We start from the raw sequence: 20860 nt of genomic DNA on the forward strand, positions 1-20860 counted from the left end.
ATACAAACAAGGTAGCCTATTGAAGATTATGACATATCCTATTTTAATGTGACCAATTCCTTTTACCATAGAAAAATGGATCATAAGTAATTGAATCTGAATGCTAATTTGAGAAACAGCTTATAATGCCTTCAGTTCTGTTAAGAGTTGATAGGTGAGATCCTGCTACCTGCCTAGAAAATTAGATGCTGTGAGTTACAAAAGAAGAGTAAGACATATAAAAAAGATATTGTCTTTTTTCTTCTTTTTGTGTTTTTTCTCCAAATTATTAGAAACAGTTACATTAAAAGAAACTCTCATACCTTTAAAAGTTCCCTTCTCATTGAATATATTTATGAGACAACTCTTCTTAATTCCTTTTACAGAAGCAGCCCTGATGTCAATTAAGGGTGGAATTAGAGTTACAGCATAATACTATGCACATGTAGTAGGCTATAGAAAGAAGGTCTGTCTATATGAACCGCACTATCTCAGGCTATCACATCAAACAAAGCTATCTTCAAGGGTAAAAAGTAACATATGTTGAGCAAAAGAATGTCCAAATTATGCCAGAAAAAAATATGCCAAATGATGAATTTCCAACTTATGCCAGTGGGCTCATTCAGTGTTGGTTTAATAAACCACTACGTTTTATATAGCTTCACTTCAGAACGCTGAGGGTAGAAAAGGTGCATTCTATTTATATGTGAATATCTGGTACCTAAAATAGTCTCTTGTACATGCCTTCAATACTTACATGAGGGATGGCTGGATCAGTGGGGAAAAGAGCCTTTGCAAATTATTTGGTACCCGCATTCTACTTCTATAACATCTTAACATTCCATTAAATTTCTGGGAATTGGCTCAGATTTCACTCCATTGTACTATCACCAACCTATGATTCATAAATCATATGCTCTGAGTTTGAAATGATGGATTATCCAATCAAACCTCCTACCCAGTGCAAGAAGTCTTTGCAATATTCCTTTTGAGACAGTTACCCAGTGTCTGCTTGAACACCTCAAATAATCTTTTTGTCCAAAAGCAACTTTTCATATTTTAAACAAAATTTACCTTGAAATACTTTCAAATTTACATAAAAGTTGCAGATATAGTTCAAAGAACTGCTATCTCCATCTCCACCTCCTCCTGTTTCCCCAATTGTTGGCATCTACTGCATGTGTGTGTTTCATCTATATATCTATCCTCCCAATCAATAAACAGATGTAAATATAGATATGTATATGTGTCACCTGTGTGTGTATATATATACATTTTATATATACATATAATTAGTATTTTCTGAATCATTTTATAGCAAGCTGAAAACATAATTTCTATCATACGTAAACATTCTATTATTATATTTTTCTAAAACAAGGACACTCTCCTACATCATCACACCACCCAACAGACAAACAAACACACATGCACACACACACAGAGACAAATATACTTTTCTCCTACAGTCTTTCCTGTATGTAATTTTCATTCCATGAGGAGGGAAGGTGATATGAATAGCAGTCGTAATGCCTAACTCAGAATGCACTTCAATGTAGTTAGAATAGGCAGCTGTCTTCTGAAAATCTTTCCGTCACTGCCTTCTCCACCAAACAAAAATATTTGTTCCACTGGTGCTGGAAAGTCTACTGTTAGAATTCATTCCAATGGCTTTATACTATTAAGAAGCAAGTGAACCAAATGATAAATGACAAATACCACGGTTTGGAAGTAAAACAGACCTGGGCTCCAATCTCAACTCTGCCATTGATAATTGAGCTCTCTCCTAATAGATTCATATCTCATATTTTAGCTCTAAGCTAATATATTCATATGATTATTGTGTGGTTTAAACACAATGGACATTTGCAGTTGCTATACCAAGTGGTCCCCTACATATTGCAAATTATTTTCCTTTACTACATGTATTATTGAAAAATTCTTCTTAGACTACAGCTTGTTTTGAAAGGACTCTTTAAAATATAAATATACAGTAAGTCATTATAGTTATGTAAATGAATTTACCAATTCTTTCTATAGGACACAATAAATAAAGCAGAATAATAATATTAGTTGCCTGGAACATGATTATATTTATAAATAAAAATGGGTCAACAAACAGAGGCAGTAAGTTGCAGAACCAAATATTTCCCACTTGACTTTCCACATAAAGTGGGTCATTTATATAACCCCAGGCCCTTTGATTTTTTTCAAGACTATTACCTCTTTGATGTGCTATGATATTCAATTTTTTTTTATTATACTTTAAGTTCTAGGGTACATGTGCACAATGTGCAGACATTCAATTTTAAAGTACAGTATAATGAACTATTGAAGTAGATCATATGCAGTAATTTCCCAATAAGCTTATAGAATGAATAAAATCCAATAGGAACTAACAAGAAGTGATGCTATTGACAAGGTCTGATTACTATTATGAGAATTATTTAAAAAGCACTAGAAAGTGTAAAAAAGTGGAAACAGTTTTCTTATTCACATTTGTAGATATTTACTGTATCAGTACTTTTCATATATTTCAATGCAGGTTTTACAATGAAAATTGATCAAAAATATTTGTCTATAGGAACAACCAGAAGGGCAACTGGTTAGAACTTTGTTCTGGAATCGTAAATTTTTTATATAAAAATTCTTGAGAATAAATACCAAGATGATGCTCCAACTTTAGTTCAATATTTATTTTATTAGGAATACAGAGAAATTGAAAGATGATGGATAAGAGCAGTACTAAATTATCCCATGAAGACAAAACTTCCTGAAGTTCAAATATAAAATAAAAGGCAGAATTCTTGATGCTTTTTCTGCATTTTATATATGTACTTTACGTGACGATGAAGTTTTTCCTATTATAATTACTTCTTATTTTTCTTCACTTCACAACTTTTTTCTTGGCATAATTGCTTGGCTTTTCGTTCATGATCCAGAATTTCCTTGGGAAACAGGTTTTTCTCATCAAATACAGCTTTCAAAGCTATAAAATGATGAGGAAAATTAAAAGTAAATTATATTTGTTAAGAGACCTATTTAAATGAAATAGTGGGAAGAAGATTCTCAAATTTTGCTTTTTCTAAAACTCTTTGTAAAACACAGAGTGTATTTGGGGAAATTTTCTCTAAGCTTCTGCTATTCTGTTTCAATTTACATCTAAAAGTTAAATTTTAGTAGAGTTTGTTCTTTTAATGCATATATCTTAATAGAAATCCACCATTCTAAGGGTAGAGGATTATAGAAGTTTGTGTTTTCCGTTTTTGTTTTTTAATCTACTTAACAGCTATCAAGACATAAAGAGCCAAGAAAAAATTATTCTTTATTGAAATAAGACAATTAAAATAATCAAAACACAGTTTTACTGTCTGCATGAATAAAGAAGTGCATCTACAATCACATCCATAGGGGTTGCAGTTTTAGGAAAAAAAAGAACCAAATTATTTCCATAAGTGGTTATATTGTGCATCAGTGAGAAGTAGGAAGAAACTGCGCCATGCATTCTAGAAAATAATTTTGGCATTTTGCATAATTTTATTATTTAAACAAATGCTTATTGAATGTCTATTATACACAATGTTCTATGCTCAGACATAAATGAGGCACAAATACGACTAAGTCATGACCTTTCTTCCAATTGGTGGAAACTAGAAGCAGTAACCAAATAACCAAAATATCATATACAATAAGATATCATTCCAAGAGAATATAAGCAATGCAAATTCTGTATAAATATGTAAGAGATATTATAACAATATATAAAGATTTTTTTAAAAGCTTTAAGAATTAGGTACTTATTTGAGGTAGGTCTTGAATTCCAGATAGGATTTTAATTGATAATAAGAAACATGGAGGTGGGGAAGAATTGGCAAGGGTTGGATAGGAAGTGTCAACTAGAGAAAAAATGGTGAATAAAGAATGGAAAAATAGGCCGGGCATGGTGGCTCATGCCTGTAATCCCAGCACTTTGGGAGGCCAAGGCAGGTGAATCGCCTGAGGTTGGGAGTTCAAGCCCCGTCTGGCCAACTTAGTGAAACCCCATCTCTACTAAAAATACAATTAGCCAGGCATGGTGTCAGGTGGCTGTAATCCCAGCTACTTGGGAGACTGAGGTAGGAGAATCGCTTGAACCCCAGTGGCAGAGGTTGCGGTGAGCCGAGATCACACTATCACACTCCAGCCTGAGCAATAGAGCGAGACTCTGTCTCAAAAATAAATAAATAAACAAACAAACAAACAGAATGGAAAAATAATAACTACTATTGGAATAACTCTAAATAATTCAGTACAATTTAAAAGAAGCATAAAATATGTGAAAGAAAGTAAAGTGGAATAAAGTTGGAGCTGGACCTAGGAACTTTTTAAACACTAACCAAAAAATATGAAGTTTAAAAAGCAAACATCGAATGACTTTACAGTATAGTGGCATCTTTATATATTTGGATTAAACACAAAATAAAACAAAAACTTTCCCCTTCCAGTATACACTATACTGTATATAGGAAGTATATGTAGACCTTGGCTACAGAAGTCAAGATCTTCCCTCTTCTTCTCATGGAAATCATATAAAAGCAACCAAGAAAATGAGAGATAATAACTTTGCAAATAAATTGTACTTTAACAAAACTCAAAGACAGATGTAATCTGCAGCTCACAAAATATAAAGAAGCAGAACAGCTGAGACAGGACAAAAGTTGCTCAAGAAAAAGTGAAAAGTATAGAGAGTATAAGAAGGCCAGCAGCAGCATCTTAGCATGTGCTGGGAAAAAGATAGTCACTGTGAGTGACAGGCTCACCAGGAAATACAAATGCTTTATTCCTTATATACATGGATGCTAAAAAGAGGTGAAGGTAGCTGGAAGCAGAAGCTCTCTGGGACCTTGTTTGGATCGGTGAAATAGATGAGGTAGGGCTACCTGTATCACACACATGAGTCATTTTTCGCTAAAGCACTCTGTCCCCATGGGATGTAAAACCTGAAGGATACCCTGTTCTCACATCCCAGCCTCTTACTCAAGGATTTACCACGTATTTCAAGTTAAAAAAAAAAAATCCACCTCATTAAAGCTAATTAATTAAAAGAGGAAACTTTTAAAACTAACACAGCATGAACACAAACTTATATAAGGAAAAACTAAAACCAATCAAATTGAAAAAAGAGCAGCAAAACTAATCAATACATGAGTTACCACCAGAAAAATCTTGCACAAACATTGTTACCAAGCATTTTGACAAAATTAAATTTTAAAAATTAAAAAACAGCAGTTGCCTCCATGAAGGAAGATCACAGAGCAGAAGTGAAAAAACTCAGGGAAGAGATGAAGACACAGGAGGAAATGATTAAATATGAGGTAGCAAAACTCAGAAATAGAGGCAAAAAATCACCAGGGAAAACAGAGTTCCTGGAACACAATAGGAAACCTAGAGTATAGAAATGAGAAAAAATATATAATAAAAGGAAAATTATAAAAAGAATGAACTAGAAAAATAATAAATGTTGAAGACACACAAATAAATAGATCTACAAACATATAATTAGAGTAGGTATTATATTAGTTCGCCTTCACACTGCTGATAAAGACGTACCCGAAAATGGGAACAAAAAAAGCTTTAATTGGACTTACAGTTTCACGTGGCTGGGGAGGTCTCAGAATCATGGCAGAAGGCAAAAAGCACTTCTTATATGGCAGCAACAAGACAGAAATGAGGAAGAAACAAAAGTGGAAACCTTTGATAAACCCATCAGATCTCATCAAAGTTATTCACTATCATGAGAATAGCACGAGAAAGACTGGCCCCCATGATTCAATTACCCCCCCCCCCCCGAGGTCCCTCCTACAGCACGTGGGAATTCTGGGAGATACAATTCAAATTGAGATTCGAATGGGAACACAGCCAAACCGTATCAGTACTTAAGAAAGAAAACCAAAATATAACAAATATTTAAAGGCATCATTTAATAAAGGTTTCTTCAAATAAAAGTCAATCTGACATATGTCGAAAGGACACATTGTGCACTAGGAATAATTGACTTAGAATACTCAAAACCAAGTCATATCCCAGTAATGTTATTAGACTTTAAAGATAAAGAGGAAATCCTCTGGCAACTATACAAAATAATCAAGTGACCTAAAAAGGAGGAAAGTATCTTGCTTTAGATATTTTATAGGAATGACCAACACCAGAAAAGAGTAGAGCATTGCCTACAAGATAATCAGGGAAAGAATATGTGAGCTAAGAATATTACATACATTCAAGCTGTCCTTCAAATCCAAAAACTATCAATGGTGTCAATATGTAAGAAATTTAGGGATCATTGTTCCGCAGAGTCCTCTTTGAGGAAATTTCAAAAAGCTAAACTGAGTCCGGGCACGGTGACTCACGCCTGTAATCCCAGCACTTTGGGAGGCTGAGGCAGGTGGATCAAGAGGTCAGGAGATGGAGACCATCCTGGCTAACACAGTAAAACCCGGTCTCTAACAAATACAAAAAAAAACAAAAACAAAAAAACTAGCCGGGCGTGGTGGCAGGCACCTGTGGTCCCAGCTACTTGGGAGGCTGAGGCAGGATAATGGTGTGAACCCGTGAGGCAGATGTTGCAGTGAGCCAAGATTGTGCCACTGCACTCCAGTCTGGGCGACAGAAGGAGACTCTATCTTAAAAAAAAGAAAAAAGAAAAAAAAAAAAAAGCTAAACTGAGAAATGACTGAGAAATTTTTGAAAAAAATAACTTGGTGGTGATCACTGAATATATTTAAGTGTAGAAGTAAAATTAAAACAATGTGGAGTTAAGGATGACAAAAATAGAAGGTAAAGTCCATGTGCCTGACAATGTATGAATGATACAATTGACAAAAATTATGAGGATAAAGGAGAAAGAAATCTTGTTTATGATAAATCAGAGACAAAGAATAACATTGAAAACTGAAAAATCAACTAATAGCATAGGCAAATTTAACAAAATAAAAGTAAGCATAAAGAAAATCATGTTATGGAATGAAATTGTGTGGTAGAAGGGAGGCAGGAGAATGAGAAAACAAGTTTATTCTATCATCACTGAGCATAGATCTAACAGTGTCTAAGAGAAATGAAGAACTAGAGGAATCACATAATTCCTATGATTATAAAGTTAACCACTAGAATAAATATACACACAAACATAAACAAATAAAAAGCTACAGATGCAGTGAAAAATTTAAAAATATATAAATAGCATAAAACAGTCTGAGAAACAAAGTGTTTAATATATAAATACACAGATACTCTATTTCCCAACTTTTTTAACAAAATGATTTTTAAAAAATGGATTAAAAGCGAAACAACACATCTGAAATAAAATGATTCAGGAATTTATTAATAAAAGAATGGAAAAAATATATTAGACAAATGAAAGAAGTTTCACCCTTGACTGACATACTTGCCAAAGAAAGCAGGGATCATGTTCAAAATCATAAATACATACAGAAACCCTAAAAGTTTACACAGAAACTTGTAATAGCGGCTGCAAGAAATAGATGACAGTGGGAACAATACAGAACATCATCATAGGAGGGAGGGAAACTTCTCAATGAATAATTTTTTGTATGTTCTAATATTTGAATTCTGTGAATATTTTTTTTAAGCAATAAGATGAAAATGAATAAATCTGGAACTAGCATTAAGCAGAGATAAAATGAAAGACAACACTTTCTATTTGCCTAATACCAGTGATATGAGATAATGTGGATATCTGTACATCAGCAGCTGGTCCTGTCCCATATGACTGCAGATTAGCACTTTAGAAGCACAAGCAATTCTGACGCCTTTCAGCCCTTCTGAGATATACTGTAAAAGCCAGAATGTTACTTCTGAAATAAATTCTGTTTTACTGAGATTTGTCTCTCAACTAGATGACAAATTTTCATTGTAATTGACTGGGTTTCAAGACCATTAACCCAATAACTGATAAGTCTTTGTAAGATATTGAAAGAGACAAACTCACTTGGATGGTTCATTTTTAATTTTTTTTTCTTTTTAGTTAACAAACGGATTATAAAAAGTACATATGCAGGGGTGGGTCCCTGTTTCTTGGGCCTGAAAGTTACAATTTTGGGAGCTCTCTTTAGAAAAAAAGAATATAAAATTACAAATATAAATTTATTTATAAAAGTGGCTTTTTAGGATAAAATAAATTTCAACAAATTTCTAGTAATTTTTAGAGTTAGGTCCTTTTCTCCTGAGATCTCTTTTTAAAAAGATACCTGAAATGCTTACCTGGAAATGATTGTTGCTTGTAACCTTGCTTCTGCTCTTCACCTAGAACACTCTCAAACTCCTAGCAATTTCTAATACTCAAAGGGTCTTTGTAGATGAAGCCCAGAAAACTTAACCTTCATTAGCTTCATTTGTAAATCTGTATGTGGCAAAAATGATGTCATTAACTTAACATCTTTTAAATGCATAATGGTAATCAATTCCTCTCACTATTCGCAGTAACATCTGCTAGGTTAATGGCATAATGATTTTTTATGATGATGTGTTGAGTATGTAGTAGATCATAATACATGTAAGAAATAATCATTTATTGAACTTGCTTACAATAATTTTTTAAATGTTTTTAACCTTACTGTGATGACTTTCTTGATGTATTAAGTTGCGTAGGGTAAAGTTCACAGCTATGAAGTCAAATATTAATATAAGTGTTGCTTTGAAGGGATTTTGCAAATGTAGTTCAAGTCCCTGATCAACGAACTTTAGATAAGGGAGATTATCCTGGATAATCTGGCAAGCCAGACTTAAACAGATAAAAGGCCTTAAAAGAAGACTGGAGGTTCCCTAAAAGAGTGAAGAAATTCTACCAATGAACGTTTCTGCCTGTGCCCAGCCTGCCCATGATCCTTCCTTCTTGACTTAGTGCTACATATTTTGAACTTGCTCAGCCAACCCAACAAACCCGTAAGTCAACTTCTTGTAATAAATCTCAATATGGAGTCCTGCTGATTTTACTTCCCTGTTTCCCCTCTGACTGATACACTTTCCATGAAGTACACTATCACAGGATGATGGCAACAACAACAACAACAAAAAAGTGATGTGTTCTTATTATAGCAAACAGGCTGATTTGTCAAATTTCCTGTGGTTTGTGTCTGGAGATGGTTGAATACCACTTGTAAAAAAAAAAAAAATATGAACCAGAAATACCATTTGACCCAACAATCCCATTACTGGGTATATAAAGAATTATAAATCATTCTACCATAAAGACACATGCACACGTATGTTTATTGCAGCACTGTTCACAATAGCAAAGACTTGGAACCAACCAAAATGCCCATCAATAATAGACTGGATAAAGAAAATGCAGCACATATACACCATGGAAAGCTATGCAGCCATAAAAAAGAATGAGTTCATGTTCTTAGCAGGAACATGGATGAAGCTGGAGGCCATCATTCTCAGCAAACTAACACAGGAACAGAAAACCAAACACCACATGTTCTCACTCATAAGTGGGAGTTGAACGATGAGAACACATGGACACAGGGAGAACATCACACACCGGGGTCTGTCGGGTGATGGGGGCCAAGGGGAGGGATAGCATTAGGATAAATACCTAATGCATGTGGGGCTTAAAACCTAGATGATAGGTTGATAGGTGCAGCAAACCACCATGGCACATGGATACCTATGTAAAAAACCTTCACGCTCTACACATGTATCCTAGAACTCAAAGTAAAATAAAAATAAAAACAAATAAATAAAAATAAAAGTTGAGAAAACAAGAAAATTTATGTCTACTTGAATACACAACTTAGACATAGAATTCAGCATCTGGATGGCAAGGAAGCACAACAAGATTTAGGACACAGCTGAAACCCAATGTAAGGAACCCAAGGAATCCAGTAAAATGATCCAAGAGCTGAAATATTAAATAGCTATTTTAAGAAAGAACCAAACTGAACTTCTAGAACTTAAAAATTTACTACAAGGATTTTATAATACAACTGGAAGTTTTAACAGCTGAATAGACCAGGCTGAGGAAAAACTTCAGCACTCAAAGACTGGTTCTTCAAATCAACTCAGTCAGACAAAAATAGAATTTATAAAAAATGAACTAAACCTCTGAAAACTATGAGATTATGTAAAGAGACCAAATCTAGGACGCACTGATAATCCTAAGAGGAGACAGAATAAGCAACTTGGAAAATATATTTGAGGATATAGTCCACAAATATTTCCCCAATGTTGCTAGAGTGGTTGACACACAAATACAAGAAATACAAAGAATCCTGGCAAGATACTATACAAGAGGGCCATCCCCAAGGCACATAGTTAGCAGATTCACCAAAGTCAATGCAAAAGAAAAAAAATATCTTAAAGGCAGTTAGTCAAGTCACATACAGAAAGACCACATCAGGCTAGCAGTAGACTTCTCAGAAGAAACCTCACAAGCCAAAAGGGATTGGAGACCTATTTTCAACATACTTAAAGAAAAAAGATTCCATGCAATAATTTCATATCCCTCCATACTAAGCTTCATAAGTAAAAGGGAAATAAAATCTTTCTCAGACAAGCAAATGTTGAGGGAATTTATCTCAATGGGATCAGCCATAATTACAAGAGTCTCTTAAGGGCATCTTAAATACAGAACCAAAAGAACAGCACCTGCTACCACAAAAACACACTTATGTGCATAGCCCACAGTTCACTATAAAGCAACTATACGATCAAGTCTACATAACAACCAGCTAAGAACATAATGACAGGATCAAAATCTCACATACAAATACTAACCCTGAATGTAAATGGGCTATAAACCTAACTTAAAAGACATAGTGTGGCATGCTGGTTACAAAAACAAGACCCAATCATCTGCTATTTTCAAGAGACCCATCTCACATGTAAAAATGCCTACAGGCTCACGGTAAAGAAACAGACAAACTTCTCCCATTGAAACAGAAAACAAAAAAGAGCAGGAGTCCCTATTCTTAAGCCAGATAAAACAGATTTTAAACAAATAAAAATTAAGAAGGGCATATGCATATAATCCAACAAGAAGATTTAACTATCCTAAATATACACATACCCAGCATTGGAACATCTAGATTCATAAAACATGTTCTTGGCCTATGAAAAAACTTAGACAACCACACAATAATACTGAGAGACTTCACCACTCCACTGACAACATTAAACAGGTCATCAAGGCAGAAAACTAACAAAGAAACTCTAGGCTTAAACTCTACACTTTATCAGTTGGACCTAATTGACACCTACAGAACACCCCACCGAACAATCAACAGAATATATATTCTTCTCATCTGCACATAGAACATATTCTAAGATCAACCACATGCTTCCTCACAAAACAATAAATGTCATTCATTTAAGAATTGGAAAAAAACTATTCTACAATTCAAATTGGACCAAAAATAAAGAGCCCAAATAGCTGAAGGAATCATAAGCAAAAAGAACAAAGCTAGAGGCATCACATTACCTGACTTCAAACTATACTATAAGGCCACAGTAACCAAAACAGCATGCTACTGACACAAAAACAAACACATAGACTAATGGAAAAGAATAAAATAACTCAAAAATAACGCTGCCTACCTACAACCATCTGATCTTCAACAAGGCCTACAGAAACAACCAATGGAAAAAGGACTCTCTGTTCAATAAATGGTGCTGAGATAACTGGCTAACCATATGCAGACAATTGAAACTGGACCCTTACCTTTCAACACATATACAAAAATTAACTAAGGATGAATTAAAGATTTAAATATAAGACCCAAAACTAGAAAATTTCTGGAAGAAAATCTAGGATATACCCTTATTGACATCAGTCTCAGCAAAGAATTTTTGGCTAAGCTCCAAAAAGCAATGGTAGCAAGAACAAAAGTTGATAAGTGGAACCTAAATAAATAAAAAAGCTTCTTCACAGCAAAAGAAACCATCAGCAGAGTAAACAGACAACATACAGAATGGGAGAAAATATTCACAAACTATTCATCTGACAAAGATTCAACGTCCAATTTCTATTAAAAGAAAAACTTAGATCAACAAGCATAAAACAACACTATCAAAAAATGGGCAAAGGACATGAATGGACACTTCTCAAAAGAAGACACACAAGTGGCCAAAAAACATAGGAAAAATATTCATCAGCACTAATTATCAGAGAAATGCAAATCAAAACCACAATAAAATACCTTCTCACACCAGTCAAAATGGCTATTATGAAGTCAAAAAACAACAGATTCTTTCAAGGCTGTGGAGAAAAGGGAAGGCTTATACACCATTGGTAGGAATGTAAATTAGTTCGGCCACTGCAGAAAGCTGTTTGGAGATTTCTAAAATAACTTAAAACAGAGCTACCACTTGACCCAGAAATCTCACTACTGGAAATACACCAAAAGGAAAATAGATCATTATACCAAAAACACACATGCACTCATGTGTTATCACCATGCTATTCACAATAGCAAAGACGTGTCATCAACTTAGGTACTCATCAATGGTGGATTGGATAAAGAAAATGCGAGATACACACACACAGATACATACACACACACACACACACACACACCATGGAATACTATGCAAGCATAAAAAAGATGAAATCATGTCTTTTGCAGCAATACTGATGAAGCTGGAAGATATAATCTTAAGCAAATTAATGCAGGAACAGAAAGCCAAATACCTCATGTTCTCACTTATAAGTAAGAGTTAAACATTGAGCACAAATGGGCATAAATATGATAAAAATAGTCACTATGGACTACTAGGACAGGGATGGAGTAAGGGGCATGGTTTGAAAAACTACCTATTGTGTACTATGCTCATTACCTGGGTGCAATATACCTATGTACCAGACCTGCATGTGTGTTCCCTGTATCTAAAATAAAAGCTGACATTTTAAAAAAGTAATAAATAAATAAATAAATAAATATACAGCTTATCTTAAAGCACCCTCAAGTTCCCATATGATCACAAGCTTAGGAACCTCAAGCCTCCAACTTCTTGCCTCCCAGGCCATATAACTTATTTAGAATCCTGAACAGTAGTTTGCTTAGAATAGTGAGCAACAGACACTGTGTCTAGATTCATCAGGTCACATTCCTCTTTAAATCTTCTGAAGGCTTCCCTTTATACTTAAATCAAATTTTTTTTCCCAGGCAACATGGTCCCACATGACAAGACCCCTGATCGCCCTCTAATCTCATCTGATACCTGTCTCCTCACTCCATTCTAGCAACAGTGACCGCTTTTCTGTCCCTGGAACATGTCAATTTTGTTCTCAGTGGCTTCATACTTGTTTCCTGTGCTTGGGACATTCTGGCCCAACATCTTTGCAGAACTTTCTATCTTAGGATTTAGCTTAAATATTAGAGAGACCTCCACTGATGTTCTTCCTAATGTCACCTTATTATATTATCTTGTTTTATTTTCTTCTTAGCTCTTATCAATATCACTCTCCAAACTTATCATCTTTATTTATTTACTTACTTATTACCTATCTCTATTCCTAGACAATAAATTCAGCAGCAGTAGACTTTGTTTGCCTTTGTATACCATATATCTCTAGTACCCAGCATTGTATCTGGTTCATGGAAAGGGATTCAAAAAGTACATTTGTTAAATATATGAGCACATGAATGAAGGAACTTTCAGGCATGCAAAGGCTTTGGCTCACTCCTCACCCTTTGGAATCCCTGCATTCCAGAGACCTGGGGACCCTATAATATTGATAAAAGGGTGATTCTCCACATCATATATATACATATACATCCATGTAACCACAACCAAGTTCTTAAAAATTAACATCTAGTGTTATCAGTAACCACTTACATTCACTATTCCCTTCCTGGGAAAATATGACATTTATATACTCATCACTTCTCTTTATACTTGGTTGCCTGACGAGGTTTGTTATAATGATAGCCAAAAGCTGTTTTCACAGTGATGAAAAGGGAAGATGTGGTGGTCAGGAAAGTATCCAAAACATTTTCTCTATAATAAAATGATTCAAGGATCTCAACACAGAAGAATTGGTTTATATATTATCTTCTGGTCTTTCCCTTGCCTGCTAATTGGCAACTAACTATATCAGCTGAACAACAGCGGCAAAACTCACAAAGATACCCTGGCAACAAGGGACTTGGCAGCTATGTAATGTAGTATGCAATGACTACCTGTCTATGAGTGTACGGCATTCTGAAAACTCCTTCCTAATTCACGTTCTTCCTCCTATTCTGTGTCCTATTTTGTGTCTTCTAGACAAATCATCCTTATTTATCAAACTTTTATGTGCATAAGAATCACCTGGGGATCTCGTTAAAATACAAATTCTCATGCAACAGATCTGGGGTAGGTCCTGAGATGCTGCATTTCTAAGGAGCTCCCAGGTGATGCCCATGCTGCTATCCACTGCCCGCATCTTGATGTCAAGGTTCTGATTTCTAAATCTAAGCTCTAGGTCAGTATTGTCAAATGTCCTTTTATTTCAGCCACCATCCAGTAACAACCAGGCAACAAAGCAACTGGTTGGTGAGAAAGAGTGGTGATGATTAATCAAAATACTTCAATAGTTTTCATATGACTCTCGAATAATGGTTGCTTGGGACCTGTTGAACCTTTTAAATATGTTGTTCACATATTAATGACTTCTGTTTTATAGACCCCAACTTTTGGTATGTGTGTATTGTATTTGTGAATTTTGAGATAATTTAGTATTATGTAAACAAAAATGTAGAGCAATAGGAAGGATTTCTACTTTTAAAATGCCCCTGAGTTTTCTGTTCATTCTAGATGTTCACTATCTAAAAGGTTCTGAGGTAAGCCATGTGTAGCAATCTCTCGTTTATCATATCGTCAATGTATATATCTATGAATGCTTTCTTCCTGCATTTTAATTGTTTGTTCAAGTAAGAACTTTTATATAATATCAAAGATTATTTTTCTTTACTGGTGCTAGAGTTTAAACAATATTCTAAAAGAAAGATACATTAAACTAGATTTTACTAAAAGCTTATGTGTATATTTTTCACCTGTAGTTTAAGGGGTAATGTGAAACATTGTGTGTTCCAATGAAACCCTATGTATTATCTCCAGCACACCCTTCTGGGTTGTTAGATTCTGGTTGAGTTCACTGTTTTTGAATTATTTTTGTCCCTCTTTTCAAGTTGCAAGTCTCTGATGGATATGCAAACTTTTCTTATCTACTAGAGATTTGATTTCCTCTTCTCCTTGGAAACACCACTTTTGGGATTTACTTCAAATTGGACTGGAGTCTGCTACCTTGCACAAATTGTCAACTCTCCAAACTTTTCAATCTTATATGTTTTTTTTCCACATTTAACTACTACTTTCCAAACTAATATTTTCAGTTTTTCTCCCTCCCACCTAAGGACATTACCAAGAACTAAAACCTGACATCCCAGATCCGTATACAGACTTTCGGTTGCCTTGCAGCTATCCCTTTCTCCCAGGATCTTCAGGATTTCAAAACAGCTGACCTTTGCCTCCACCTGGCAATATAAATTCAAGTGGTTTTGTAGGAGCAACACCAACAAGAACCCCTGAGAGACTATTTCTGAGACTCTGCTTTGCCCCACCCAGGAGCTTTAGGATCACTTCTAGGTTGTTCAGCAATGAGTGATACTCATTTTTCTTAAACAAAAGGTGGATGAGACTGACAATGCTGAACTTTACCTCAGTCCAGTGCTCCTGGAAAGTGAAGACATTTAAGAAATCTCTCTACCCTTTCATGTTCTAGAAACAGCTAACCACAAAGGACTCCTCTCCTCTCGTATATTCTAAGACCCTCTCTTTCCTTCCTCATGAGTCCTATAAGAAACATAGATGACTTTCTCATCTACCTATCTCTACAAAAGCTCAGACCTCCTTTCTTGTCTTTGAGATGTTCCTGTTTAATGAACTTTCTCCGTACTGCAGTAGGCTGAATAAAACCATCTCTTTGTTTCATACACTTTGTCTTTCACAGAACAACAACAGCTACAACAAAACAATTCACCTGAAGTATCACTAATAGAGCATTTTCTCCACACTGTTTCAAGTTTTAAAGATTTTACAGATACAATGTGAATGGGTCCTGGGGAATTTACTGGCAAAACCTGACCCAGAGCCAGTTCTAAGTAGCTTCCAGGATTTTAAATAAGGCATATCAAAGAGGGGTTTCAAGCTGTTTAAGAACCAACTGGGAACAACTTGAAAGCTAAAAGGAAAGTGCGAAGAAAGATGTTTCAAGTTGAAAGGGAAAGAAAGAGAATACCAAAGGACATAAAAAACCCAGCAGGTATGGCTAAAACATCACCTGGGGATTTTAAAGTGTTTGAAAACCGTCCCAAGTTCCAAAGTGATAGTTTAGGACATTGAAAGTGAGACTGGCAAAATGCCTCTCATTGTACAATTGCCAAATAATTTATGCATGAGGTAATTATGGAGATTGCAGCAAGGTGGGTAAAATGCAGTACAAATACATAAGGTAGATTCCGTAATGATAGTGTGCAGGAGAAATATATTGGTAATTGAGGTTTTTTGAAGTGTTGTTTTATAATAACAATTTTTTAATTCAGCATTATCCTTCTGAAAAGATGAACAATTTTAAATGAAAATAATAAAAAGAGGTAATACAGTAAAATGGCTGGTTTTAGAAATAAGAGCAAGAATAAGCAACTAGGGAATTTGATTTGAATACTATTTGAACAGGGGAGGCTGCATTTAGAAATATTAATAGCATAAACACCTGAGTCAGTTTTTTAGCATCCCCATCTAGGCTCTAGCCTTACTATCTATGTGAACTTAGGTCAGTTATTTGAATTCTTTATGCCACAATTCTTCATATAAAAAATGTGGGGAATAGTAATTCCTACACTGTAGAACTATTTAGTTGAATAATAATACAGGACATTACCAGTAAATAAAATGTATCCAAGTCTTACTAGGTATCAGGCACTGTGCTAAGGGCTTCACATGGGTTACATCATTTAATGTTCACAGAAACATTATGATGATAACTAAGATGAAGCCTACCTTCAGTTGAGGAAACTAAGGCACACAGTGTTTACTTGAATTGCTTAAGTTTACAAAACTAGCAAGTAGTAGAACTTTGTTTTGAAACCAGTCTTACAATTAAAATTTTGTCTTTATACCTTTATCATTTCCATGGTTTATTCTCTTTATAAATTGCAATTCCCACCCCCACCCCCAAAGACAACCGTTACACCTTATAACTTACTGGGGATAAAACTGTAATTTTAAAGGTCCTAACATGATGTAGAAGGACCAGGAGTGGAGAACAAGCATGAAGGGGCAGATAAGATGAGAATATGCCCAAATGTATTGCCCAAACTTTTTGATGCCTGCTCTGTGATGACAGACTCAAGCCTACAATGTCTCCTTTGCTAGCTGGCATGTTGTTGGCTAAGGGGCAATGGAGAGACACTGGAGGAGAAATGGATTTGTCTTCCAAGTTCCAGTTTCTCTGTGCTCCTCTCCCAAGAATCCTGCCCTGCTGTTTCTCCAGCACTAGGCTCTTATAGGATGACTTCTCCAGTACCAAGCTCTTGCAGTAGCTTTTCCAGCACCTGACTCCGGCAACGCAGGTAAGGCTTCTCCAGAACCCAGAGCTAGCAGTTTCCCCTGTCAGCAATATGCCACCTATCTGGTACCACTCCATGAATGGTTTTCCATAATATCCTTGACAAGCAAGAGGCCAACTGTGTGACTCTTCCGTGTGAACAGCCTCCCCTGTACCCTCTTAATGGGTTTGCAGTAAGTTCTGAGAAACAGCACCTTCCTATGGATAGTTTCTCCTGAAACCCTGGTGGTAGATTTCTGGTAAGTTCCACATACAGCATCTCTGTGGGTTTGCCATTCAGTGAGGCAGCCCTGGGATGGGTGGGACTCTTCCTCGGTCAATATATCTCAGGCCTGGGAAGTAGTGGCTGCTCTTTCATTTTCCTATTCCTATATTCCTTAGAGTTCTGCTTACTTCTTACTAGTCAATTTTCTATAATACACATGCATCAAATCTAAAATCAGAAGAAAAATATTGAACTTAATTCTAAAACAGGCCTATCAACTATAGTTTCTTTTCAGTTATCACTTCTTTTTCCTTTCTATGATGGCTAGTTTCTTGGAAAAGTGTCAGCTTTCTTTAGTAAGTGTCCCATAGTCACCTCCATCGCAACATATCTTAGAAACTAATGTCATTTTCTAACTCTATATCATCCTCTTCTGTATTTCCTCTCTCAGTGATAGTCTTTTTACTTCAACATAGTTACCCAAACTAGAAGACTGATCGACATACATCTCTTATTGGGTACATAATCCTTTAAATTCAACCTCCTTAATGTCTCTCAAGCTAGTTATTTCCTTTCTAGGTTTTCCTCATCTTCAAAATCATAATAGATATCATCTAGTGAATGGTTAGTGTGCTAGCTATCGCGCTATAATCAACCCACATAACTCCAAGAGGCAGGCATCATTATCCCAATTTTACAGATGAAAAATAAACTGAGACTTACTAGGGTGAATAATTTATTCAGATATAAACGAATAGTAGAAGGCGAAGTGATGACTCAAAAGCAGAGAGCTGACTGCACACAAGTTCTCATTACTATAATATTGCTGCCTTCAGTCTAGCCCCATTAGACTAATGTATCTACCACAGTTTTCAGAACGCTTCTCTAAAATGCAGATCTGGTCATGACACTTTGTTTTAAACATTTCAACAGGAATTTTGTTTCTGGATAGGATTTAATAGGTAGTTGCTGGTTATCTTTCTCACTGCACCAGATAGGAAAAAAAAAAAAAAGATAAATTACAAATGATATGTTTAAAGCCATCAGAAGGCTGTGGAAGCAATGATGACCAAAATAAGTAATTCCAGAGATGGTAGGGCCCTTCCTAGATGAGCTAAAATTGCAAGTATTTTCTTCTTTCTGAGGATTTATTATGTTTGGGCATTGCTAAGAAACAGACCTGCATTCGACTGAGAGACTCTATCATGGGAAAGTAAATTTGGAAGTGTTTTGATGGCTATGTGGGTTGGTGTGATGTATTGGAATCTAGAGAAATGTCAGAGTTTGGTCCTTCTTTCCCATAGGACATTCTCTGAGCCCTGGGGTGGTGTGGGAGACTGTGGATTGGACTGGAAATGCAGAGTAATGTTTTCTGCAGTTTTGCATTACGTGGGAGACAATACCCCACTAAAAGGAGAAACCTAAAACACACATTTGAAATCAGAAGTGGACTAAGCCTAACTAAACCTGTACCTCAGCACTGACCCGGCTCAAGTCCTAATTAGATTAAGGTCATCAGCGTCTTATTCTCTCTTCTGAATTAAGGAAAGAGTGAACGGATTGCTGAGAGAAAATATTAATTTTGGTGTCTATAGATCTTTTACATTTTCTGTCATATAATAAAAAATTACAGGACTTGTAGAGAAGCAGGAGAAATGAGACTAAAAACCAAGAGGAAAAAAACATGTATTAGAAGCAACCCAAGGATTATCCAGATATTGGAGTTAGTCAACCAGGACTTTAAAAATTACCATTATAAACATGTTTCAAAAACAGAGAGAAAAGATGAACAAAATGGATGAAAAAAATTTAACTGAGAACTATAATCTGTATAAAAGAGATTCAAGTGGCATTCTAAAACTGAAAGTATATAAATATGTGTGTATATATATAATTTCAGATATACATAAATGTATAATCTGAAACTGGGAACTGATTAGATGGGTTTAAAAGCAGACTGGTCAATATAAAATATACAAACTGAAGCCTACCTAAAAAAATAAAATGTTTTTCCATTTTATTTATTCCATTTTTTAATTCCATTTATTAAAGGAGCATCAAAAACATTTGTGATATAATTAAACAGTCTAGCATATGTGTAATTGCTATTCCATCACAGAAGAGAGCAGGAATAGAATAAAACATAATTTGGATAAAGATAATGGCTGAGAATTATTCAAAATTGAAGAAAGATGCATTCGATAACTTTCTATGAACCCCAAGTAGCATAAATACACACACACACACACACACACACACACACACACACACACACACACAAAACAGTACTTAGACTCATCACAGTAAAACATCTGAAAACCAAGGCTAAAGAGAAAGATTTTAAAAGCAGCCAGGATAAGATGATTCAATAATATTAAGAGCAGGATTTTAAACAGAAACTATGGATGCAGGGAAATATGTTAACTTTAAAAAGTTGAAACAACAACAATAACAACAACCCTGACATCTAGAGTTTTAAATCCAATGAAAATATCCTTCCAAAGTCAAAATGAAATAAATACATCTTTCAGACATCTAAAAGCTGGGAAAATTATTCACAAGCAGGCCCATATTTTAAGAAATTCTGTAGAAAATTCTTCAGACTGAAGGAAAATGGTCTCAGATGAAAGCCTAGTGTCACAAGAAGGAATAAAGAGCACAGGAAAAAGCATTGTAACTTCTAGAACAATCACTTTAAGAATAATACAAATAAATATAAACATTGAAGAGGTAATATAGGATATAAAATGGTAAAATTCAGAATGATTAAAATATTTCAATAGCTCCCTACTTCTGATTAAATAAATGTCAAAGTCCTTAGTATAGTTTACTAGATGCTCCATTGCCCCCCACCTACCTGTCTAGCCTAGTTTTCTTCAAGCTCCTTCTAGAACCCAGCCAGTGGCAACTACATGTAACTCCCTTAGCACATCATATTATTTATACCACCTTAGAGCTGCCTATACCACTCCTCTACCAGAGTATCATCCCTCGCTTTTTTTTTTTCCAACCTGGCTCATAGCAACTTAACTTTTAACATCTAGTTCGGGTATACTCTGGTTTTCCTG

The 20860-nt window shown here is 35.2% G+C and overlaps 1 protein-coding gene across 1 annotated transcript in view; it reads right to left on the reverse strand.

The window, feature by feature from the left end:
• Positions 1-2660: 2660 nt before the first annotated feature.
• Positions 2661-20860, reverse strand: part of WDR49 (WD repeat domain 49) — a 187867-nt gene continuing 169667 nt past the window's right edge. Inside the window, 1 exon segment of the mRNA XM_045386671.2 lies at positions 2661-2968. Within this exon segment, the coding sequence (XP_045242606.2) occupies positions 2850-2968 (119 nt within the window). The 3' untranslated portion in view covers positions 2661-2849.

This window comes from Macaca fascicularis, chromosome 2 (assembly GCF_037993035.2).
Source record: "Macaca fascicularis isolate 582-1 chromosome 2, T2T-MFA8v1.1".
Taxonomy (NCBI): domain Eukaryota; kingdom Metazoa; phylum Chordata; class Mammalia; order Primates; family Cercopithecidae; genus Macaca; species Macaca fascicularis.